Source organism: Pantherophis guttatus, chromosome 1 (assembly GCF_059756535.1).
Source record: "Pantherophis guttatus breed Tessera chromosome 1, ASM5975653v1, whole genome shotgun sequence".
NCBI lineage: Eukaryota > Metazoa > Chordata > Lepidosauria > Squamata > Colubridae > Pantherophis > Pantherophis guttatus.
In genome coordinates, this window is record NC_142063.1 from 55407120 (window position 1) to 55433771 (window position 26652).

At 38.3% G+C, this 26652-nt stretch overlaps 1 protein-coding gene across 2 annotated transcripts in view; it reads left to right on the forward strand.

Annotated features, from left to right (window-relative positions):
* LTBP2 (latent transforming growth factor beta binding protein 2) overlaps positions 1–26652 on the forward strand; it is a 105763-nt gene that overhangs the window by 23562 nt on the left and 55549 nt on the right. For both annotated transcript variants that reach the window (XM_060687404.2, XM_087874310.1), the window contains exons 4-8: positions 14186–14373; positions 16399–16569; positions 17398–17589; positions 19270–19535; positions 23105–23207. In XM_060687404.2, coding sequence (XP_060543387.2) covers positions 14186–14373; positions 16399–16569; positions 17398–17589; positions 19270–19535; positions 23105–23207 — 920 coding nt within the window. The remainder of the gene's footprint in view (positions 1–14185; positions 14374–16398; positions 16570–17397; positions 17590–19269; positions 19536–23104; positions 23208–26652) is intronic.

Consider the following 26652-nt stretch of genomic DNA (forward strand, 5'->3'; position numbering starts at 1 on the left):
TCTTCTGCATTCTGTGTTTTTAAAGGACAGTTCCCTCTTATTCCATGACTGCTAAATTTACTCAACCTCTTTCATGAACTCAATGAATTCTTTTCTGAAAGTTCATATATGTCATGTTTCATTTGTGCGTTTCTCAAAAAAAGATTTGTCAGTAGGGTTTACCTATACAAAATCCATGCTGATTTTTCCTTCAACAACATTTGTTACTTTATATATTTCTTATTTTTTTCCTCTGTTCTCACAAATATGTCCCAAAAAAATATCAAGCCAGCCTACCTATAATTTCCCATTGGGTCCTTTTTTAAAATTGGTGTCATGTTGGCTATTTTCCAATCTTCTATCACCGAGTCTGATTTGAAGAATAAATTACATATACCATAAGGTCAGCAATTCTATATTTTTGCTTTTAAGCTCTTGGGTGAATACTATTAGGAACTGGTGATTTGTTATATTATACTTTTGCTACCAGAGTTTCTGCTTATTTCTGTTCTTGTTTATTTACTTGGTCAATATATGTTTCAAAACTACAGTTGACCTTTGCTCAGTCATTTTACTTTCAACGCCCCACTTATTTGATTAGGATTTTATAGCTTAAACGTCCTGCAATTATGTGACCCAACTTCATGATTTTCCCTTGCAAAAACTCATTACAAGGCATGATTACCCATTTTACATATGCAGATATTTTGCCATTAATCATTGTTAATATCTTGAATAGCCTCATGCAATCACATTTCTCTCTCACAGTGATAGGATTTAGATTCAATTCCAGATAAATTTTTAATCCTAAATGACACAATAAAGATTAACAACTCAATTTTTGCATACTGTAACAATATCCTTCAAAAAACTTCTCCACACATTACATGAAGCAAGATATGATTAGAAAACATTCAGTATAATATAAAGATCTCTTTCTATATGAATTATTACTATTATTAATTCTTCATTTAAAAATATTATTTATGCTAAAGTCAACCATTTTTAATCACCCATTTACTGTCTCAGCAGCATATCTTAACAATTAAGAAATGTTTAATACAATAAGCCATAATATTACGTTTAAAAAGATGGATAGTTAAATGCTTTTGTGGTTTCTGGTTGGACTTGCAAAGTATATAAGTTTACAAACAATTTTGCACAGCCTTTCATGTATAAAACATCATTTATATCTGTTGCTTGCAGATCAAAAAGTAATCAGTAAAGTGACAATGGTGGATAATGAGAAAAATAAAATTCTTAATTCCTATTTTGCATCTATCATCCCTCAGAAGCTAAATGGATCCTAGCTGGAGATTATTAAGTTACTGAGAGTGTGATGTAACTGCAGCTGAGGATAGATATCGAGAGTGTAACTTTGCTAATTTAAATGAAATGAGATCAGATCAGATTCCAAGGCCACAAACCCTCAGATAAGTAGACATATTGTACAATAGTTATTAAAGAATTTCAGTTGTTTGCTTTGTAGCAAAACTGAACCCTATTTATATTGAAATCAAGGTTCAAAATTAATGTCCCAAAGGTGCTTTTTCAAGAGGCAACTGGATTTTCTGGATTTTCTTTGAAGACGTTTTGCTTCTCATCTAAGAAGCTTCTTCAGCTCTGACTGGATGGTGGGGAATGGAAGGATTTATACTCTTTGTAGACAGCTGGTCATTTGCATTCTTTTAGCAGCTCTACAAATGACCAGCTGTCTGCAAGAAGTATAAATCCTTCCATTCCGCACCATCCAGTCAGAGCGTAAGAAGCTTCTTGGATGAGAAGTGAAATGTCTTCAAAGAAAAACCAGAAAATCCAGTTGCCTCTTGAAAAAGCACCTTTGGGACAACCATGATCTGGATGACTGAGAATTTCCATAGACGTTCAAAATTATTGCATCTCTTTTTCTCATTCAAGAGATATAAGAGACTAGTTGGTTTAGTGGTTACAGACTTAGCAGAGTAGCCTATGTGACAAGAAGATGCATAGATTTTTATAACTGCTTGATAGTGGTGGATACTTCTTAAATTCTCTATAATCTTACAATCATAGTAGTGATTCAGTACTTTTCTTAGGGAAGGGAGAATATATAATATATAGCTATAGTATTAGAATTCTCTCCATTCCTAGAAGTGGGAAAGGATAAATCAGAAGATATCCCTGAAGACCATCTGTCTGAACACTTATCCAAACATGTGTTTTGCTATTTCTTATGCAAATTTATTTAGTAAAGTTAGGAGTATGTCTGTCAAAATCCAATTTCAGCAACAGAAGGTGCTAGTTAAAGGGTGGAATATTCTAATTGCAAGCTAGAAAAGGAAAGCAGACCACAGGGAAGAAAATATTAAGGCTTATGTAAAAGATCACATATAACTAGGGATACAGATGATATGAACATTAAAATGGGGGAAAAATTCTGCCCACTTGAATTGATGTGTGACTTTCTGTGAAATTTGTAGATGTTCCAGCTTCTTGTAGTCTGTTCAAACCTCAGCAGAATGTGAGGCCATTCCAGGAGGAAGGCCAAGAGTTCCTTGTTAAAAACGTCAGAGTTTCCTTTAGTGGGCAGCCACTGTCTAGAATAAAAGACACAAGGGGAAATTTGTGTCCCAAATCCTTAACTGTCTGGAAAAGGATTGCCCCTCTAAGCAAAATCAGATGTATCCATTTGAAATACAAAGGGACAAGTGGGGCCTTGAAGGTAGGGGAGTGTGTTGAGAGACAGTTTCATTTGCCATAGATTTGGTAGACTATGTGTGCAATTAACTCCAATTGTGTGTGTTGAGAAACTCTTTGCGCCAGCTTGAAGAGTGCTCTCTGTATGTTCTGCCAGGCCATTTAATGACCACTTCAGAGACTGAAAAAGGAAAGACCCAATGGCTCTTCATTTCTGTAACTTAGGCTATTCTCGTGGTGTCCATTTTTGTCTAATGATTCAGTGGAAATTACATAAGAGAAGGAAGTGAATCATTGGCTTATGGGTTATGTGGCATTGAGTAAGAAGTGCAGCTGGCCAATAGGGGAGGCAGTTGAATGAGATAGAAACTAAAAGAAAAATTGCCAAGACATTTAAGGTTAAGCAAAAAAGTATGGCTGATTGTCAAGAGGTTGTCATGGTTATGTGCTTTCTTTGAAAGGTATTCACAGATCCATAGATTATATGTTTCAGAATGGAATTACTAGCTCTTTAATTATAAAAAAATATTTTTGTAACCTTCCATGAGAAAGATCAAACAATCCGTCAATGAAGCAGAAAAGGTTTCAGACCTGATGAAAACAGCTTCTGCTTGACACAAGCTATTTCAGTCAATACCCATCTTTTGTCTCCTAAATAAAATTAGTATATATTGTTGGGATTAAAAATAAATAACTGAAAGCCTGAAGTTCTATTCATGATCATTGTACATTGTACTAGACATTGTACATTGTCTAGTATGTAAAACTAGACAAGATTTGGCCAATTCAGTTTGCTAGGTATGGTGCCATGGTATATCTACTTGAGTTACTTCAGAATATCAGAAAATGGTATAAAAACACACTCATCTATCTATAATCTTTAATCTATCGCTGATGGTTCCTGCCCCTGATATTGATTAGGAATTATGGGCGGTGGAGCCAACCCAACAAATCTGGATAGCTCCAGATTGAAGAAAGCTATTGGAGAGAGCAGTTGGGAGGAGGGCTCAAGCAGGGAATTAGCCTGGACTCATTATAAGATAGTAAGGTCTGACCCCTCTTGAATGCTTTTGGGCCTTATCTACTCTTTCTCTGGTGAAAACTGCCAGTCTGGGCAGATTCCTGTGAAATTGGCATAGAACAATAAAATAGCTAATTTGAACTCTACATCTGTGAGTCTGGTTGTTCGTGCCTGACAAAAACTAATCTAAATTCAATCTTAATGGATGGCTATTTAGGCATTTTGGATGTGGGAGTTTAATTCTTTTAATTTCATCATTATTTGATAAATGTGATTTGTGACGTTTAAAAAAACCCTAGCTAAGTCATTTTCTTCTGCATGTGTTGATTAATTGTTTCTAAGAATGAAAGGTGTTCAAATCTAATGCACAGGCAACTTTGGTATTGAATAGTATTCTGTTTCAAGCAACAGAAATGTATTAACTGTCCTAATATGCTTCACAAATACATGTATTCATAATACATGGATACATTTAAATATTATCAGAGTGGTTGATCCATCTAACTCAATAATGTTAACTCTAACTGATGACATGACATGACACATGGCACAATCCAGTCTGATGTGGTGGTTAAGGCACTAGGCTAGAAACCAGGAGACTGTGAATTCTAGTTCTGCCTTACACATGAAAACCAACTGGTTTTAGGTCAGTCATTCTCTGTCAACTCTAAGAAGGAGGCAAGGCAAACCACTTTTGAAAGTCTTTTAGAGACTAGTCCAGGATTCACCAGGAGTCAAAACTGATTTGAAGGCTGTGTGTATATTTATTCATTATATATAATAGCTTGAATGAGTTCTTTTTAGCTTTTCCCCCTAACATTCTTTTAACTGGAGATGCCAACTTAATTTTGGAGGAATTTGCAAGTAATACATGTCTCTTTACCATTGAAGCATGGTAACCAGACTCATAAGTAACAAATAAGTCAGTTGCCTGTTACATATATTTCAATTCATATAGGAAGTGCTGCCAATTTACTTTTCACTTTATCTCTAGCTGTACACTGCCATACAATTCTAGGCTTTCTCATAATAATGTGGCACTCAACTTTATCACCCAAACTTTTTAAAAAAATGAATTTCAAAGGTGCAGCTATGGAGGAGTGCGTGGTGAGGTAAGAATATTATGCAGTTGATATAATTTAGCTATCTCAGGAAAAGATGATATCACTAGATTGGATACTATTACTTTATTTGTGCATATTTAAAAGAGGTTTTTCTGATTCCTGTTAAGAGTTCTCTAGTAGGTGCTATAACAATCTGTAAGAAAGGTTTATGGAAAGATTTTTAAAAAGGGAGAAAATTATATTTATGTTCAGTATATAAAATAAACAGTGGAAGAAGATAATCCAAGAACAATTTGTACTTTGGAGAAAAAGGCAGTGGTTTCTCAATATAACTTTGGCTAGCGTACTCTACTGTTTGTGAACTTTTAGCCAAATTAACCATTGGAAAATTATTTTGGAATTCCTGATAGAATAAATGTTTCATTGCAATGCAAAACAAAAATTGCAGACATTTTTCTTCTTCAGTGCTGAATCGTGTTTAGGTGGTAGGGCTGATTTTTATATATAGCTCTGATCTGAGAAGTTTAAATTTATAGCTTACATGTTCTCCATATTAAGTTGTATACTTCCTAAAACAAAAATTGAAAACAATTGCAAAAACCTATTATGAAAGGATCAGCTATAGTTCATGCTTGTGGATGTTTAAGTAAAGTCATTTCTTTATATTTGTAACCTGTGGAAACGGTCTCAAAAATTATATCCAGTAATGAACTGTAAGTTCTTGAGTTACTGCCAGCACTTCTTGTAAAAGAGAAGTAATGAAACAATGTAAGTAGCATCAGTAGGAGAGGAATGAGCACCAGCAAAGTAATTAATTATGTGAGTATCTGAGAGACGACATCCTCAGTACTGGTGCATAACTCTGGAATTTCCACTTTCTTTTTACAAACCTTGTAAATTCTCAAACCAGCTAAAATTTTAATTGTTTTAACTGAATATATATTGCTATGTTTCCAGTTGCAGTTCTCATTAAAAATATTTTAATATTACAACTTTCTAGGTTGATTTGTTGGTAGCTTATGTTTTTAATATTCCGTAATGTAAGTTGGACCATAAGAAAGGCTGAGTGCCAAAGAACTGAGGCCTTTGAACTATGGTGCTGGAGAAGACTCCTGTGAGTCCCTTGGACTGCAAGGCGATCAAACCAGTCAGTCCTAGAGGAGATCAACCCTGACTGCTCTTTAGAAGGCCAGATCCTGAAGATGAAACTCAAATACTTTGGCCACCTAATGAGAAGGAAGGACTCACTGGAGAAGAGCCTAATGCTGGGAACGACTGAGGGTAAAAGAAGGGGACGACAGAGAACGAGATGGCTGGATGGAGTCACTGAAGCAGTAGGTATGAGCTTAAATGGACTCCAGAGGATGGTAGAGGACAGGAAGGCCTGGATGAACCATGGGGTCGCGATGGGTCAGACACGACTTCACAACTTACAACAACAATGTAAATTATGCTGTGGTAGTTTTGCAGTGCATTTCGGGAGTATGGTTCTAATGAGAAATGAGCAACACATTTTAAAAATACATTGTGTATTTTTAAAATACATATTAAGGATTACTGACATCCCAGAGAAAGTTTTACTGCAAATGATAGAGTTTATATTTAAGCACTGATGTCTCACAGTATTGATCCTAAGGAGACTCTCACTTCTTGACTTTATTGAGAAAATTGGAAATAAGTTTCTCTGATGGCAATATGTTTCTCTGTTCCTTTAAGAGGGATGTAGGCAAAATAGAAATATCAAGAAGTCACATCCCAGGGTGTTAAAGTATCTAGAAACCAATTCCTTGAGGAATTTTTGAAAAGGTTGGACATGTTTAGCTTGGAGAATAGAAGGTGAGAAATGATCATTTTCTTTAGCTATCTTAGCAGTTGTTATATAGAAGATGAAACACATAAAACAGTGGATGGAAACTGCTAAAAACAGAAAGTTTGAGTTAAAATTAGAAGAAAACTCCTAATGATAAGGACTGATTGACAGTAGTGGGTTTCATATATGCCATGGCTTGTTTTAATGATGATTTGTTGAATTCACATAGCACATTATGTCAAAGCAAAAGTAGGTTAGAGGTTAGCACATTGTGTGAATATCATAACATGTGATTTCCCCAATGTAGGCATTTCCCTCAGAAGTATAGACTTAAATTCCTATAAATTCTCTGCTTGGAGCAGAATACCTCTACTTTCCATAGTTTCCCAGTTTGAATGAAATTGGAAACTATGCTTACAAGTTATAGAATGGATTAAAATATTACATCAACTCCAAACCATACTTTAAATATTCTGGCCTGTTCTGAAGTTCTAAAGCATGGGTCCTCAAACTATAGCCCATGGGCCACATGCGGCCCACCAAAGCCATTAATCCAGCCCGCGCAGGACCACGAGGCTGCCCTGCCCACATCGCCCGCTCACCCTTCAGCCAAGTGCAGGACTTACCTTCACAAGCCCCGCAGGCTGGAACTGAAAGGTAAAGCCAACAATTGTTGTCTGCAGAATGCTGCTGGAGGTGGGGGAGGTGAAAAATGGGGTGCACAGACACCCCAGGAGGCCAAAAAATGGGCAAAAACTGCCTGTTTTTCACTTCCCCAGCCTCCAGATGATAGATAAAAAGAGAGAGAGAGAGACAGAGGGAGAGAGAGAAAGAGAGAGAGAGAGAACACACACACACAGTGACTTGATTGTAAGATCCTTGGAGGTGAGAAGAATTGCTGCAAAACTGAGTTTTCTGAAGTGGACCACTAGACTCCTAAACAACTGAAAAAATGATCTAGTAAAAAGAAAGTCAACCAAAAGAGCAACATGCAAACAAAAGCAAATACAACACCCCCAGGAGCAAAACAAATTAAAGTTTAATTTATGTGCATTGTTTAATGGACTGTTAAATTGGCCACGCCCAGTTAGTCACATGACCTAGCCATGCCCACCCAGTCACATGACTACTTAGCCACACCCACCCAGCCGATCTGGCCCCCCAACAGTCTGAGGGACCGTGAATTGGCCCCCTGTTTAAAAAGTTTGAGGACCCCTGCTTTCAAGTATAAATGTCTGATTGAACTATATAGAATGCTTTGATTAATTAAAAATATGATGTTTTGCTTGTTCACACTTCAAAGGGAAGAGGGAGGAGGTTGTGTGGATGACCAAATAGTTAATTCACATTCCAATTTATTAAACTTATTCCATTGCACAGGTTTCATGTTGCCAGAGAAATCAAGTGGAGGAATGAATTCAAAGTATTACTTACCATATTTTTCATAGTATAAAACGCACCTAAATTTTTGGGGAGGAAAACAAGAATTCTGCCTCTGCCAACCAGCATCAAGATCAGCCGCGTCCTCACTTCCACTCAATTTTTTTTATTGAAAAAGTTTTTCAAACACAGATTCCCCCCCCCCTACTTCCAATCCACTCAATTAAAGGCCATCTTCCACATCCCAAAAGCACAGCACTGCAGAGATCTGTCACTCTCCTCAAAATAGTATAAACCAATACTTTGCCTCAGCTATATTTTCATATATTTAATCGTCTCTTAAGTAACTGGCATTACACTGTTGTTTAGTCTAAAAATTTTTATTTTTGTAGGACCTGCTTCTTCTTTTCTTAACTTTTTGTGGCTTAGATCTCCATCCTGGTTGCCTTTCTAGGAGTTGTATATCAACTAATTGATTTCCATGCTGGTCTGTAGCTTGATAAGTCATCACATTAGAATCCAAAGCCGCCTCTCTTGTATTTATAGGTAATCCAACTATAACCTCTGAAGGAGAATCCAAAAGCGGCTCGTCCACAAAAGCCTCTGTAACTTGTTGTTTTTCCATTACCTCCACCTCCATCTGCTTAGCCTGGGTTTCAATCTCTTGTTGATTTTGCTTTTCTTTATTCCCCTTGTGTATTATACATGGAGATGTTGAATCCATTTTAAGAACCTTATAATAAAATTCTTCCGCTTTTTCAACAGTATTTAGTTGATATCTTTCTCCTTGATATCTCAATATTATTCCAACTGGAGCATCCCACCTAAATGGGATGTTTTATTTCTTTAGCTCAGTCACCAAAAATCCAAAATCCTTTCTATCTTTTAACATCTTGGGCGGCAACTCTTTAAATATCCAAATCTTCCTTCCATACATTTCAAGAGTGGAGTTAAAAGACTTTTGCACAATATCATTTCTTATTCCTTTATCGGTAAAGTAAATCACCACATCTCTAGGCAACTGCCTTTGCTTTGCCACCCAAGAATTTGCTCTGTAGGCCTTATCAATCTTACAGGATACCTCTTCAGGACTAACCTTTAAAATCCCAGCCAGAACTTCAGCAGACATCTTTCTCAAATCTTCTCTTTTATCTTTCTGTATTCCCCTAATTCTGACCGCAAATTCCATAAATCTGAATTGCATCATTATGACTTCATTTTCAATTCTTTGTTTTATATTATCTGCGTTATAAGTCTTGTAGTCAGCTTCCTTTATTTTTGACTCTACTTCTGAGCTATTTTCTTGAATCATTGTTAAATCATTTTCAATTCTTTGTCTTTTATTATCCAAATTATGAATCTTATAATCAACTTCCTTCATATTAGACTCTATTTCTGAATTAAACTCTTTATCCATCTTTATCATTGCGTCTAAGAAACTTATCATATGTTGCTTGAATTTATCATACTTTTGTTGAACCAACTCTTTAATTTCCTGTCTAAATTTTTCAAGGTTCTGGTTCACAATCTCATCATGTCTTGCCATCTCCTCCAATACAAATTGCGTTAGATCTTTAAAGCCATTCCTCTGCAACTGCAAGCTCAAAACTTGTTCATGTGGTTTATAAATGGGGGAACCCTCCCCCCCCACAGCTTGGTTATCTGGCTTTGTGAGTTTTAATGCTATCCTGCCACACAAGCAGATTTTTTTCCCCTTTAAAGAAGAAAATTTCTCTCCAAACAATATAAATATCAAGTCTCTAAGAAGGAAGAACGCACCTAAATTTTTGGGGAGGAAAACAAGAAAACAAGAATTCTGCCTCTGCCAACCAGCATCAAGATCAGCTGCGTCCTCACCTCCACTCAATTTTGATAACAAGCAGCACAAATCTTTTTATCCATTAAAAACAAACCCTATTACTCTACGTGCATTTAACTGGAATGAGTGGGGTACGGGATGATTTTCATGGGGGCAAAAGAGGGACTTGGCACTGAAGGCTTCACTCCCGAGACGCCCCTGTCTTCCTACCTATAGCCGTAGGCGTTGAAAGCCTGGGTTCTTTGGCCTGGATTACAGTACCTTTCTATTTTGTAGGAAGCGCGGCTTTCTTTCCCAGTTACTCAGAGGCTTTGGTTTAAGATGGCGCTGTTTTACACCGCCCTCCTCCTCCTCCTGAGAGGTGCCTCAGAGTCTCAGCTGGGGAAAGAGGGTGTTGATTTCCAGTACTGAGAGGTTCTTTTCCATAAAACTTATTGGGGTGCTCCTGCGGTCTGCAGGGACTACTCGCTTTCTCCCGAAGAGACCCTTTGCATGCTCTGGGGGGAGGATTGGAGCACAGTCTGAGGAACAGACTTCTTTGGGATGGTCTGGGGGGAGGAATCTGCCCGGAAGCTTCAACGAACAAGGCGGGCCCCAGAGTTCACGGCTGGTCACCCCTCTGGATGCCCAGCAGGCAGCTCAGGGCAGACAATAGTCATGATGACTTCACTTTCTAGCAATGTGAGGAGCCGCTGCCACTGCCGCCACCGCCTAAGCCCTCTCCACGCCCAGGAGCCGAGCCGAGCAGGAGCCTCTAAAATGAAACGTCCTTCCTTTCCAGCCACTGATGCCTGTTGGCCGGATTCCCCAATGCAATTCTCAGAGCCGCGTTTCAGGCAGTGGCCAGTTCCCTGCAATGTGCAGTGGGGAACTGGGAACCGTTTTGGATTTTTTTTTTTAATTTGATTTATATGCCGCCCTTCTCCGGAGACTCAGGGCGGCTTACAATGCACTAAGCAATAGCCTTCATCCTTTTGTATATTTATATAAAGTCAGCTTATTGCCCCCACAACTGGGTCCTCAATTTACCTACCTTAGAAAGGATGGAAGGCTAAGTAAACCTTCAGCCTGGGGAGATTCAAACCTGCAGTAATTGCAGGCAGCTGGTCTTAATAACAGGGTGCTTTAGACCACTGTACTACCAAGGCTCTTTGGATTTGGGGAGGGGATTGCAGTGCTGCCGCCTAAAAATGCTTTTCTTTCCATTGCACATTGCACAGCCGTGCGCCCTCGTCCTCCTTCTCAGCAGACTCACCTTCTCTTTCCTCCTGGCCAGTTCCATCGCCTGAAACGTGATGTACTTTTTTTGCCTCTGCACACCCCATTTTTGGAATCGGGAAGGGGATTGCGGGTCTGCCGCCCAAAAACACTTTCCTTTGGAATCAGGAAGGAAAGCTGTCTTTGGAATCTATCATTTTCAGGCGACAGAGCTGCGATCCCCTCCCGGTTCCCTGCTGCACATTGCAGGGGAACTGGCCGCCGCCTGAAATGCGACTCTGAGAATTGCATTGGGGAATCCGGCCAACGGGTAGCGGTGGCTGGAAAGGAGGGACGTTTCACTTTAGGGGCTCCTACTTGGCTCGGCTCCTGGGTGCGGAGAGGGCTTAGGCGGTGGCAGCGGCGGCGGCTCCTCATGTTTCTGGGAGTGAAGTCATCAAGACCATTGTCTGCCCTGAGCTGCCCACTGGGCAGCCAGAGGGGTGACCAGCTGTGAACCGTGAGGCCTGCCTTGTTCACCAAAGCCGCCGGGCAGATCCCCCCCCCGACTGTCCCAAAGAGGTTTGTTCTTCAGGCTGTGCCCTGACCCAGATCCCCGCCACCTGGACCTGCCCGAAAATGTCTGAACGGTGGGGGCCGGCGGGTGGGTGGGGCTATATTCAGACTATAAGACTGAATTTCACCCAGATTTTCACCCTCTTTTGGGGGGTAAAAAGGTGCATCTTATACTCCGAAAAATTACTGAATGAACAATCAGGAAATTATAGCTTATTAATGTAAATGTCTTGAGAATTCTTTTCGAATGGTCCCTAAGATATAAACAAGATTTACCTAATTCTGTTTCAAACCATTAGATTAAAATGATCAATGTAATTTACCAATAAAGGATGAGTCTAAATAGTATTACAAGTAGTTCTTCAAACCTTAGTTCCACTTTTGAAATTATTTTAGATGTAGACCAGAACTGGATTTGATACCTGGAAAGTACATGTAAAGGAAAAGAACTTTGGCTCAATGAATATAAAGGTGCCATTAAATTTGTAAAGTATCTTGCTCCCTGGGGGGCTTGTGTATCTTGCATGAAATCTGCTTAATCTTATTAAGTTTTGGCTTCTTTGGAAATTCCAGTACTAACCACTACTTTATTTAGGATGTTGAAAATAAGAGGGTAGTTGAGGTGCTTAGAAACAAAGCAGTCTGGAAATCTTGGCACTGTTCTCCAGCAGAGGAAAGAGGAACCAGCAGGACCAAATAGAGCTGAAAAACTTAAGAAAGAAAGAAAGAGGCTTAGCATGTACTAAGTCAAAACAAACTGTGCTTTGTAAGAATCTGCATTGAAGCACTAGATCTTGGGAGTGGAGAAGATATGCTTCATGTTGTGGCTCACCTGTCACAAAAAGCTAAGCATCCTAAACAGAGGTTGGATTCAAAAATTTTAGCAACTGGTTTTCTGCCCAGTTGCTGGGTGGGCATGGGCATGGCCTATTTGGCTTCCTACACCACAGTGGTGGTGGGGGAGTTGCTTTCACCCTCCCCGGACTCTGGAGGCTTTCATCCGGGAGGGTGAAAACAGCCTCCCCCGGGCTCCGAAGGCCCTCTGGAGGCTGGAAATGGGCCCATTAACTGGGAGGTCCATTTTTCACCCTCCCAGAGCCTCTGTGTGGGCCCTGAACTTAACTGACATCCAAAATGGGCTGCATGGAAACTCCTGGGAGGGGAGGGGCAGGGTAGGAGGGGCCAGCCAGTCCTTGCAACTACCGGTTCAGCGAACCAGATGTAAAATTAGCATCCGATTCGCCCAAATTGGTCCGAATCGGCTGAATACCACCCCTGACTCTAAATAATTTTTTAAAAAATCCCAAGTAAGGCAAATTTGCTAATGGGTATTCATTCTTTGTTAGGCTTCTTTCACTGATGACTTTTATGGATTGTATATTCTGTTTTATTTCTTTGGCTGGGACCATTTCTTGGCTATATTTCTATAGTGATCAGTCAGTGCCAAAATCAGGAATGAGAATGCACTCCAAATTCATATAGGATGAGCCAACTTTGAAGGGATCGCTCATGTTTGGAAACAGATGAGAGAATTGAGGAACAATGGAACTTTCCTTATGAATATGTTACCCCTTGCACAGACATAATAGTGACCCTCTTATACTCAGAGCCAACTCATTTAATTTGACTTGCATGATTGCCGCTGGTGATCGGTATTTGTTTTTCGTTCAAGTGGTTTGTTTTGCTTTTTGAGCCCACAATAATCAGCGCTTTTGGCAAAGAGTTTTGAAATGGTTGCATGGTAATATGCCAAATTAGGATCTGTTCTGGTTATGCATTGTTCAAAACAAAGCAACAGAAAGTGATTCTCACTACCCTAGCAATTTTTGTATATTTTTTTGTGATCTGCCATTCTCTTGGGGAAAAATTACTATTCACAGGGGACTAAATTCTCCGAAGGCAGCTACCATATAAAGGAAGAATGGAATGATAGTAGACGTAATTTAGCTAAGAAGTTTGCTTGTGTTTCAGAAGATGAAGTAAAAAGATAGTCTATGATTTTAAATAATTATCTATAATCCAAGAGATATGTAATAATACATATTATTACAGAAGAGTATGATCAATAAGTTAACAGATGAACTACATTCATTCATGCATTGCAATATCAGAATAATCTACAAATGCAACTAAAATACGTTGTTGCAATAAAAAAAGCTATAACTCTATTATAATATAAAAATAATAAAAAAGAGACAGAAATAGAGTAGAGTGGATAAATATAATGAATTTAAATGCCCAAGGGGGAAAAACTTGGAGCTGTCACTGAATTGTCGATAATGTTGGCACTAGTTATAGGAAAGTGGAGAATATTCCACATCTGGTGATCACAAATCAGAAGGCACTATTTTCTTTATTAGTACACAAGGTGCCCGTGATCAATCAGGAAAATATTTCTTAACTATTTAACCTCTAATACGTGGAGAGGTGCTTCTCCAAAAACATTTATTTTTTTTGAAATGGTGGAAGTGAGGGCAATATTTAAGTTATGGGAAGAGTAAACCGTTGTTATTCTCAAAAGCATATTAAAAGAGCCTCTTGGCTTACCTTTCTCAGTTTTTTACCTTTCTCTCTACAGGCAGGCTTTAACCTCATAAACAAAGAAGACTTTCAATGGGTACAGCCATTCAGCACAAATATTAACTTAGCTTTCATCTTCACAGGGTTCAGAACAGAAGCAGCTCCCTTGTTACTTCTCAGTCATATACTGGATCATCCCGCACAGTCCGACGCTATCCAGCTGTAAATCATGATCATCTAACTTCCAATATACTTCCCAATGGGAATGGATTTGAACAGAGCAGTACTGGCACACGAATGGTATATCAGGAACCTGTTTTGTCTCCCTGGGGTAAGATCTGAGTAATCACATGTTCTTTTTGTTTAGTTTTATTTTTACAGACAAAAGATCCTGGATGCAGGATTTAGGAGAAGTGGGCCTTTATTACACTGGGTGTAGACATTTTGAGATTTCATAGCCAGCATTTCCTGCAAGTCTATAATGAATAAGACTTTACATCATTAGTGATTTTTAAAAAAGATATGTGAGACTGAGACAATGGTGCTGCATATACCTTGTTACCCTTCGTTACTTTCCTGTTTCTCTTAGCTGAATTATGCTGCCTGAAAAATAAAGTATACATTGTTTTATTTCCATTTTTACTCAGATGAAAAAGCAATCTACAGAACAATTCATTATTACTTAATAGAGGGTAGCTTCTAATAATCACACAGGCAGGTTTCTCTTTCATGTAAACAAAACTTTCTTTCTTTTCCGTCTAATTTGCCTTCTTCACTCTCATTTACTCTGGAAATTTCTAAAAATTTGGGGTAGAACAGAATGTTCCTGTGTAAAATGAAATCTGTTCTGGCAGACAAACCCAGGGAACATCTTGGAGCTTAAGTTCTTCAAGTCTGGAGTCATCCCACTTTTTCTTTCTCCTCATTCCTGTGTGTGAAGTTAATGTGATGAGTACTGAGGAGAAATAAGAACGTACTTCGTATATGTTCAGAGCAAGGGTGAAATCCAGCAGATTCTGATAGGTTCTGGAGAACCGGTAGTGGAAATTTTGAGTAGTTCGAAGAACCAGCAAATACCACCTTTGGCTGGCCCCAGAGTGGGGTGGGAATGGAGATTTTGCAATATCCTTCCCCTGGAGTGGGGTGGGAATGGAGATTTTGTAGTATCCTTCCCCTGCCATGCCCACCAAGCCACACCATGCCCACCAAGCCACACCCATAGAACCAATAGTAAAAAAAAATTGGATTTCACCACTGGTTCAGAGTGAGTGTTCTTTTTAATCAATTCCAAATTGTTATAAAAGAACAGATTTTTCCACAGGAACATATTAATCCTTAATCCATCACCCCTGTCCACCAATATACTATCAAACATTTTGGATTTCCCCCCTCTCTCCTTGCTATTGAATGGACTAGGTTTTACATTCTACTCCTGGTCTGCGTATTGGCTTCCCTGCACTATATCAGCCTCTTTGTCAGTCTGAATTGAATTCAGCAATGAATAGAACTTCCCTTCTCTTCATTGTTTTCTGCAGCATTGCTCTCCCTTAATCTTAGTTGATTGTTCTGGCTTTGACTTCCTCTTTTTTTGGTTGGAGGAATAAAGGAACAACCTAGTCATGTTTGTTGAGACAGGTGGAAAGTGGCATTACCATTGTAGATTATTATTATAACAAAACATATCTTCTGAGAATAGAGTTCTTAGTCTTCTCTCATTGCCCATAAAAAGGGGGAGGGGAGACAAAAAAATAAAGGGAAAAAGAATATATTAGCTTTTAAATATGTACATTCTCAAGTGTACTTTTAACGGGACCTTTTTCAACTCTTATCTGATTAAATCTTTCAATCATGTTTTGTTCATTCAGGTAAGCCACAAATCCTGTTGTCTGATATAGACTTTTGTTCTATATGATTCCTATAAAATTGCCCTTTTAAAGTTTATTAATATGAGAGTTCATTTAAAAAATACTATGTAGAAAAAATATTGCCCCTTCTATAATCCTAATTTGGAATAAATGGGATTCTCTAATTTAAATAGGAAGCAATCTATCTCTCCCATTAAGGTGGCCAGTTTTCCTACTTGGGTTGTCTTGTCATTGCAGCAGGGAGTTAAGAATAAAAGCCATTCCTGAATGCTGTGCTAAGGTTATACTTAGTTCTCTAGGTTTACTTTTGAGGAATAATAAACACTGCTTAAGCTTCAGGCCACATAATAAAGTAATAAAGTTGCTTGAATCTGAGAGAATCATAACATACAGTATAATCAGAAGAGTTAATATGCTGCATGCCAGTCCCCAAAATAAATTGCTTAGACATAATATTTTATTCTGTGATGTGTCTCTTCTTTCTCTTGCAGGAGCTAACCTGACAGAAAAAATCAGGAAGATAAAAATAGTGTTCACTCCAACAATCTGTAAACAAACATGTCACAATGGCCACTGCTACAATAATTGTGAGAAAGGAGACACTACTACCCTATATAGCCAGAGCGGACATGACCACGACCCCAAATCTGGTTTCCGTATTTGTGAGTCTTCCCAAATGTGTGACCTCTTATTTTCCCTCTTATTTTCTTTTGGACTAGCAATTATCTACAGAAGCAGAAAAGAAACAACTTTCTATGGGACCCGTCCTATCCTCTTGGAGATAATAGGCCAGTCTAAGTTGTCCTTTATTGTCGTTTTCCTATTCTTTTTATAAGAATATCACTATTTTGATATTCACAACTCCCACAACTTTAAGAGGTGTGACTCCACCTCCCCGAATTCCCTTAGCCAGCATGCCATAGGTATCCTACCCATGATGAAGTAGGAAATGCAGAAGGCTGCACTGACTTTCTTAGCTTATGAAAAGTTTACCTTACATAAACTCTTAGAATAAAAGGAGCCCAATACTTGCTTTCTGTAACTGACTTTTATTGTTTGTTTGTTTGTTTGTTTTCTTCTTATCTCACCTAGAGACAACGCTAGGCAGCTTACAGTTTCTATTATTTCTCTCATTTTGATTTCAGTGAGTGTATAAACTGGACAATAAAACTAACATTGGTTATATTGAATATTCAATTACTTTTCAATTATTTTATCCCTTATCTATAATCTTCTCTACAGCAGATAAGATATAAGTCAGTGTGTTAACACAGGGGAGAAGATTTTGCATACTCATTAGACATAAGGCCAGGCTGGCAAGTCAATTCCTCTCGTATCCTTTCCGGGTGGGAGGGAGTGAATGTGGAGATACGGAGGTGCACACATAGGCTATGTCTATTATTTCCCAATAACACAACTCCTGGCTCATCTGCATTTGAAGCAAACATCCATACATTTTTCTTAATGCGTTCCGTTTATTTTCTTTACAGATTTCTGCCAGATTCCGTGTTTAAATGGAGGGCGTTGCGTGGGCAGGGATGAATGTTGGTGCCCATCTAACTCTACAGGGAAGTTTTGCCATCTACCAGTTTTAAAAGCAGAAAGGAAACAAATTCCAAATAGCCTGGCAAGCAGCTCTGTGAAGCATTCTATGTATACCCTTCCTCTGTCCAATCAACTTGGTAAGCATTAATTGCATGACTTCTCACTTCTTAGGTTAGTCATAGTGGTCACCTGTCTAAGATTCTTGATATAAGAGGTATAAGTTCTGCTCTTGCTACTGTGTAGACATTTGCTTTTTGATCTATTAGTTTACTGGTCATTCTTGAAATAGAATGTATAAACTTTATAAATAATATACAAAGTCATTTGCAGACATTATTAAAAACTTCCCAGTTGTGAACTTTTGCTGATACAAAAAAAACTTGTCCACACCCAGAAGGTGGGAAAAGGTCAGCTTCCAGCACACACTGCATGCTTTTTGCAGTCAGTCTCTCTCTCTCTCTCTCTCTCTCTCTCTCTCTCTCTCTCTCTCTCTCTCTCTCTCTCTCTCTCTCTCTCTCTCTCTTCCCACTGCTACTTAATAGTTTTTAAACCAACTAGGAAAAAAATCAATCTTGGAATTCATCTATTTCAATAAGCCAAGATGTGTCAAAATGTAAATTATTTTCTTTATTTCAAACTGGCACTGCTTTCTTGGTCTCAATTGTTTGGGGAACAGCAATATACTGTAGAATTCATTTTGTTTCTACGTTACATTGTTGTGCTTTATATCACCCGCAATATAAACATAAACTGCCCAAAGTCACTTAAATATAGAAAAGATAAATAACTAAATAAATATTGAGTTGTTAAAGACATTGTTTATCTGCACCTGTCCTCTTTTCTTACCTGTGCACTCCATCCTCCTGCCTGGCAGTGTTTATGAATATATGCACATAAAATATGATTTTCTCACCCACATAAACAAAATCATTGTTTGAAATTGTAGCTGAAATTCTGGAACAGAGATCTTTTTGGAAAGTACATATGGCTGTGTGCAATGTTTTTCTTTCATGACTGTGTGCAATGTTTTTCTTTAATACCTGAATTCCAGAAGTCTGGCATATAAAAAGTAGGATTGTACAAGACGTTTCAAATTCAAAACAGTTGTTTCAGATTTGAAACGGTTTGTTCTGAGCATTCTGGAAGTGCTTCAAGCTAAACTAAATACAGCATGTGGGGATGTTCATCTGTTAGGATAAGATGTAGGGGAGAATCAAGGAGGAAAAGCAAACTTCACTGCTGATGTTGAACCCCAGTGTCTCATGGAATTAAGTGACATATTGCATTCAGAGGAGTTAGATTGATTAGCTTCACACAGAATGACAGCATAATTTGGAGACCCCATAACTGTATAATAAGACATCTGCATTGCAAATCAGAACATTCATCTAACCCAGCTCCAGTTATATGGATTGTAATTTATAGCAGTCTCCCCCAGAATGTCACTTTCCAGATGTGTTGCAACTCTCAGAATTGTTGATCTGTATGTAATCACCACAATATGTTGCCCTGATGGTTATTTATCAGTTGTGACAGTCACCATTTGTTGTTGTTTCTTTTGGGCTTCGTTATAAACCAGATGTTATTTCACTTGCTTATATATTGTGAGCCTTATGTGATTATTGCTGTTTTTCCAGGGGGAGGCACGTACTGTTTGATTTGAAAAACACTGTGGTTTTCTGAGGATAGAATGGATGCTAAAATTGTTATTTGAATGATGCCAGCCATTTCAGTTACTTTTTAAGAAATTTTCATGATGGCTTGTAATAGAAGGAAAAGTCAAGTTTCTAACGACAATTTTCAACGTTTTCTTTCAGCTTCAATATACCCTTCCCTGGTGAATGTGCATATTAAGCATCCTCCAGAAGCCACCGTGCAGATTCATCAGGTGGCTAGAGTGAAGAGTGACTCAGAGCAATCAGAAGAGAACAGTGTGGAAAGTGTACAAATACCCCAGCTTCCAGTGGCCTCCCATTCCAATAATAATGCCACCCCAAGCAGTAATGTTGTCACTGAAAGCAACCAGCAACAGATGTCCCAGGGCTTCATGGGAAAATGTTACCTGGAGACAGTACATGGAAAGGTTTGGAACAACTCTGTCTTTCTGGGTTTTATATGAACATAAAGCTCTTCCATGGTGCTCAAGATGTAGCTTTAAGCTATGCAATCTCATGTCTTCATCTTGGTAGATGAGCTGATTTATTTGTGGCTCAGTTACCAGAATAGAATTACTGAAAATACGAACTTTCATTTTCAGTGTTGGAGTGCTCCAGTATTGCAGAATTTTGGGGAGCTATTTTCCCATTGGGAACTTTGCCTTGCCTGTCTCCTGGTCTCAGTATAGACATTTCCCCACTTATCCTCCTCATAGAGCAAAGTTGGAACCCGTACCCTAAGCACCTTAGCCGCCCATTTATACTCTTCCCACAGGATGAAGAGACCGCGCTGCTGAAATCCATTGGCAAAATATTTAATTGTTGGCAATGTTTTTTGTAAACAAAAATAAGGATTGCCATTAGGGTGGAAAGGGGAGAGCTGGTTTCAGCTTGTTTGTGGTGGGAAGGCATTAAGGGGGCGGGAAGTTATGGGGTGGGGGGCAAAAGTCAGGGTCTTGATTTGGAGCTGCTTTTCATTTGGGGTGAATGGGATTAGAAGCTATTTGGCCCATTTTTACTCTACTCCTCCAATCCAAATGACAAAAGTAGATTTAAAAATTCTACTTTGCTCTTTTCTTCAGAGTCATTGTAGCCTCCTGCCACCTACCAAAACCCCCTAAAATAATACTCATCATCGTGTCATAAAGATTAACTCATCATAGCATCATGGCAAAATAGATTCTGTTTAAACAGATGCCACTAACCTAATTTATAAAAATCAAAAGAAGGTCTTTATACTGTGGGAGAAGACCATTAAAGGACAAAGCCACAAGGGCAGCTATGTCTCAATCCAGGACTTTAAACAAAGAGAGAATGTTAGGTGATTTGGAATAAAGAAAAACAATCTAGTTTCATCAGCTGAGCATGCTTAGCTGGGCATGTAAAATGTTAGAAATGCTCATTTTCTTATTTTTAAAAATATATTCTATGAAAAAATGGTGTTAATGCTTCAGTGAATCAATGTCTAATCAAGGCAATAGGAGCAAAAGTTGAAAATGCTGTCATTTAAGCATATTAAAATATGAATCTACATGGGCAAAGAGTTTTTTTAAAAAAATATAAAAAAATAGTGAATTATTTGTTATCTTTGTTCTAACTGTAACCTTTCAAGAATACAAAGCCAGTTGTAAAGGATAGAATAGCTTCATGTGATGGAGGCAATTAAAGAAGAGAATAAAAATATTAGTTGTGTGTTTCCTAGCTGAAGAAAAGAACCAAATAGATGTGGGTTCTACTTATCTTTACTACCAGTTCGCAATGGGATCGCTTTAACGGGAGCTCACCCCGTTATGCGGCACTAGATTCGAACCGCTGAACTGCCGACCTTTTAATTGACAAGCTCAGCGTCTTAGCCACTGAGCCACCGCATCCTTATTTGCACTTTACTATAGCATAAAGTGGTGGCTTGAATTGGAGAAACCATAGAAGGGCTGTAATGCATTGCTGCCTTTTGAGGAGCATCCGCATTGCAACTTTTTTGCATTCTTGTTTGATAATGTCACAGTGCATGACACTGAAATGTCTAAGTTTTGGACAGATGCATTCTGTTTCCTCTGAAGATTTTGAATACAGAGTAGGAAACTAATTTGGTAGATTCAGTAGTGTGAATATCTTGAAGCAGTTTGCAGTTGTTCAAACATCTCTTTTCATTAATAGAGAAAATAAAGATGATTCAGGCAGACCCTGAGTGCAATCATCTTGAATTCAAACTTTTTGTTCAAGTCTTTATTATTCTCTGTCTGACCCAATACACATTCAAGAAATCTAGGTCTAAAGGTTGCCCTTTTTAAAGCTGTTCTGTTGTCAGTAGATCATAGATAAAATGCTTGGAAAATTTTTTTTTACTCAGGAAACAAATACCATTATGCTAATTTCCCTTATAGCTTCTTGGGAAACTATGTTCATGTGATTCTCTTTCTCTTTCTCCCGTCCTCCCTCCCTCCCTCCTTTTTTTAAAAACATCCGAATAATTATATGAGAAAAGGTTGTGCCTATTCTATTATACTGCTATTTAAACTGGAACAAAAAACCAGAGCAGAAAGCATTTTTGTCTTCAGATTCAATCTGATGCCAAATTTATTGGAATGTGATCTGTGGGCACATGGCCATTTGAGGGGTGGGGGTGGGGGTGGGGGGTGGATTACTGCCAGTGCTGGCTTGTTGATTGCAGCTATTCAGTTCTAAAGGGGGAAGACTACAACCCAAAGGCCTTTTGGGGCAGGAATAAATCAATGAAAAATCCTTGACACATATGTCCCCACTTGGTAATATATTTCAGTCTGGGAATAGACATTTATTTTATTTTATCCAAAGGCTTTGCTTGATTATATCATTTTTAAGACATGATCCATTGTCAACACCTCGTACCTAATATTAATTCCTTAACTTTTCAAGGTACAAAGAGAAAGATGAGTTTTCATTTTCATGTGTGAGAGACTATTTACTCGCTTAAAATATATAGTTGACTCTGACAGCATCAAGTTTCTTTTTTAGCTATAGCGTTGGGGATTATGTCATCTCTGCATCTAGGAGCAAAGGGCAAAGGGAAGAGTGTCTGTGTCTGTCTCTTACCTGGCCTATTGTTAATTAAATGAGTCTATATTTAACATAAGGGGACACAGTGACTCAGTGGCTAAGACCTGAGCTTGTTGATCAGAAAGGTCAGCACTTCGGTGGTTCAAATCCCTAGCGCTGTGTAATGGAGTGAGCTCCTGTTACTTATCCCAGCTTCTGCCAACCTAGCAGTTCGAAAGCATGTAAAAATGCAAGTAGAAAAATAGGGACCACCTTGGTGGGAAGGTAACAGTGTTCGTGTGTCTTTGGTGTTTAGTCATGCCGGCCACATGATCAAAAAATTGTCATCAGACAGCGCTGGCTCTTCAGCTTAGAAATGGAGATGAGCACCGCCCCCTAGAGTCGGGAACAACTAGCACCTCTGTGTGAGGGGAACCTTTACCTTTATATTTAACATACAAATAGAATTTCCTGTCCATTTCTTTTTCTTTCTTCCTTCTCTTCGAAATGTGATTTAAATTAACTTTAAAGTTAATTTAAATTAACTTTATTACTCAAAGTTATTTAACTTTATTATTCCATTTTATTTATTAAATTTATTGTAAATTTAAAGTAAGCTTTTCTATCTTCATGTTTTTCTTAATAAATCTAACTTCTGATCCAAATATGGTGAATGTCTGTTAGCATTCAAATTGCAGCTGAGCTAAATCATGCACTGCATTTAGGATAACTATATTATGACCATTTAATGTTTTAATGGAACATCGCGCTGTTTAATAACTCATTGTTGTTTCACTACCCTACTTATCTTAAGGAGTGCTTTTAACAAGGGTTCCTGCTAAATCCAAAATATCTACCATGCACTCTACTTTCCACAGAAAATCATGCTTTTGTGAGTCTTTCCTCACCATGTTTTTTCACATTTTCTTTGTTCCTTGTATTTGGGACTGATGAGATTCTAATGTCACTTTTTCATCTCCAGTGTGCTGATCCATTGCCTGGTCTGGCCAGGTATGAGGATTGCTGTGGAAGCGTGGGAGCCTTTTGGGGTCTCAGCAGATGCATTCCATGCCCAGTGAAACCAGGTAACTGCTGTCGAAGGAGATCCTTTCTAGCCCAGATTTCCTTCAAATGTGTTGGAATAAAATTCCCACAATTGCCAGCCAACATATAATCTAGCACATCTGGAGGGCATTTTGTTGGGTAAGGCGACTAGTCTCCACTAGATGTTTTGTAATATCATTTATTAAAAAGGACATAGATAGAATTAGAGTGTGATGCTTAATGTAAACCCATTTGTTATAGGAAGTTGGCATATCTGGATGCTTTTAGGACACTGATTCCTGTTTGAATTTGGCGTTTTCTCTCATCCAGGCAAATAATATGCAATGTATTAGTTTTTCTGATGCTTCCTTGGCTACAGTGTTAATTTAGGTGACTTAGTTCCTGGCTCAGAGCTTTCAAGAATCCTTCCATACCACCTCCATAAAACCCACAGCTAATCACAATTTTTCTGATTCAAAGGAATTAGTCAAGAGGAAACCACAAAAACGTGCCCATCATTTTAAGAGATGTGGCTGCAGATTAGTTTATGAGGTTGCATACTCAGCCTTTATGCATTATGGGCCTGCTTTAGATGAACTCTTGGCAGACACTTTGGAAATAGCAATACTTCAAACAATTGGCGTGACTGAGTCTAGATCCCATTCCAAAGACATAGAAATCTGGTTCTGTGTTTTCTTTTCCTGATGTAAAACAATTGCAGGTGATAGTTTAGTTATTCTCAAAAATGCATGGCTTTCCAGTTGGACTATTACTTAGGCCAACTGGTAAATGTCGCCTCGGTGAGATGGGCAGCATAGAATTTAAATAAATAAATGAAATAAAAAATAAATAAATGGAAAGACAGACTGATTAGAACTGTTATATATGCAAAGAAGTATTTTGTTGGGGGAAGGATTGTAATAGGTTGTTGATACGAGTATTCAATCCTCTCTTTGATCCACACCATAGAAAGTGGAATGGCCATGGTTATGGATAGGTGAATTCTGAGCATGCCTTTTGTAGACAATAAAGGGACCCCAGCACAGAAGATGTCCATTTAATGGCTTAAAACAGACATAAGCTATGTCTCTGACATCAGGCATCACACTTTGTATTTTATTATTGTACTTTATATGCTATGAGTCACAATAGCTAGGGATGTTTTGTAATGATGCTCATTTTGAGGCACTGCACTGCTTCTCCAATTGCTGAGAATATATATTACAGGCAAACAAGAAGATTATGTCTAAGTTAAATTAAATGGCTTTGTTGTGATAGAGGTAGAGATAGGGGTAGGGATAGAGATAGGGATAGGGATGGTGACAGGGATATAGATACAGTACATAGACAGAAAGATAGACAGATATCAGGCGGCATAATGAGTTTTATGGCACCAACTATAATTATAGTGCTTGGCTTCCTGTCACCTCCCTAAAGTGGAGCACTCCCTATAGTTTATCTTGAGTAAATTAAACTGGTTTGACTGATTCCAATTGGAAGAATGCAGTCCTGTAGAAAACTAGGTCCCAAGCCATGTAAGGCTTTATAGGCAAATAACAGCATTTTAAATTGCCTCAAGAAGTCTGTTGCCAACCAGTGCAGAGACCAGAATATTGGTGCACCAACAAACACCAGTCAGCACATGAACCATTGTTCGTTGAACCAAATGTAGCTTCTGAGTGATCTTCAAAGGCTGTAGAGTATGTGGCAGTAATCTAACAAATGCATAAACCAAGCGAGATCTTTCCATTCTAGCTAGTGGCACACCAACCAAGCTGGGGAAATATTTCCCTGACCAGGCCTTCACCTGTTGTAGTAGCAGGAAGTATGAATTCAGGAGAACCTCAAGGTTATAAACCAGTTCCTTCAGGAGTTATGAAACTCCTTACGAGACAGCTCTGGAATAGACAGAGAACCTCAATGGACAAATGTTAACTCCATCTGACTGGGATTCAGTTTAAGCCTGTTCTCTCCCATTCAGTCCCTCTAGGCATCAGAACAGGATTTCAACAGCATCGTGGATGACAAAGACCTGTCAAAATTGCTATTATTAATGTCTCTAGGTTTTAGAGTGCCAGTTGGCTATCACTGCCATATTATTCCTTCAGTCTTAGAAGCTGAAGGATAGGCAACATTTGAAGATACAACTCTTCTCAGCCTTTATGAGAGCACAGGAATCCATCTGGTGGTGCTATGCTGTGACCAGAAGGAGTAAGGCTGATTTTTCCCCATTTCTTTTGGCTTTGGACAGGACAGAAGATATGAGTGGGAGCACAATATTTTCTGGAAGCAAACTTTTCTCATTCCTATCTTAAAATTACCCAAGGGCTGAAAAAACACATTGCTGACGGAGTCATATCATTTCACTGCAAAAATTCAGCGTGTGATTTGTGGGTGCTGGGATGTCTACCTATGATTTCAGCACCCATGCATGTCATTACTTTATTTGTCTTCCTATTACTCTAGTCAATTTTATTAGACTTTTTGAAGATTTTCAGACAAATTATAAATAATTCCAGCTTTTTAAAGTGTTTCATTTTTTCAAACAGAAAAAAAAATACTATGTATTGAAATGGAGTTTTGAACAAGGTATTCAATGCATTCTGTGAATTAACCTCCCATTGAGTTAATTTGAGTTGGCAAATACCTGGCAGATTGCCCAGATAAGGTCAGAATCATTGAGAAATGCTAAACACTATTACAGTGGTCATGCCAAACTTTGTGGTTGAACAGAAAATATTATGAAACCCCAAATCCTTGTCCATCCACGACAAAAACAATAATAAAATAACTCTAATAAAGGTATGAAAATAGGTTTGTTTTTTTTTTTGCTTTAATTTATATGCCGCCCTTCTCCGGAGTCTCAGGGCGGCTTACAATGTGTTAAGCAATAGCCTTCATACTTTTGTATATTTATACAAAGTCAGCTTATTGCCCCCACAATCTGGGTCCTCAATTTACCTACCTTAGAAAGGATGGAAGTCTGAGTCAGCCTTGAGCCTGGTGAGATTTGAACTTGCAGTAATTGAAAGCAGCAGATGTTAATAACAGTGCTTTAGTCCACTGTACTACAGGCTTATTGAAGCCTCTGAAAGAAATGCTTCCAACGAATGTCAAAGTGGTACCCCAAAGGCTGGTACTCATAGTGGAAAGACACATATAAATGGGAAAAAGAATTGACTTCATGGAAATGGAATTTATGTAGAGCATTTAATTAAGAATGCATGTATAGGAGCTTTTTCATCAAGTAGAATTTCAGCATGATTTAAGAGTGGGTTACTCATCTTTCTGGAGAAATCCCTAAAGATTTGAAAGAGACTTTACTACTCTAAAGGGTTAGCAAAGTCTCTGTATTTAATGTGCAGTTATCGTATTGACTTTCTTTAACTTATGAGACTTTTCTAGTGAAGTGCAGTTGGAAGTATTGCACTAATTCTTCTTGGTAAAAAAGAGTAACCAAACAATTTTAATTGCTTAAGTAGATTC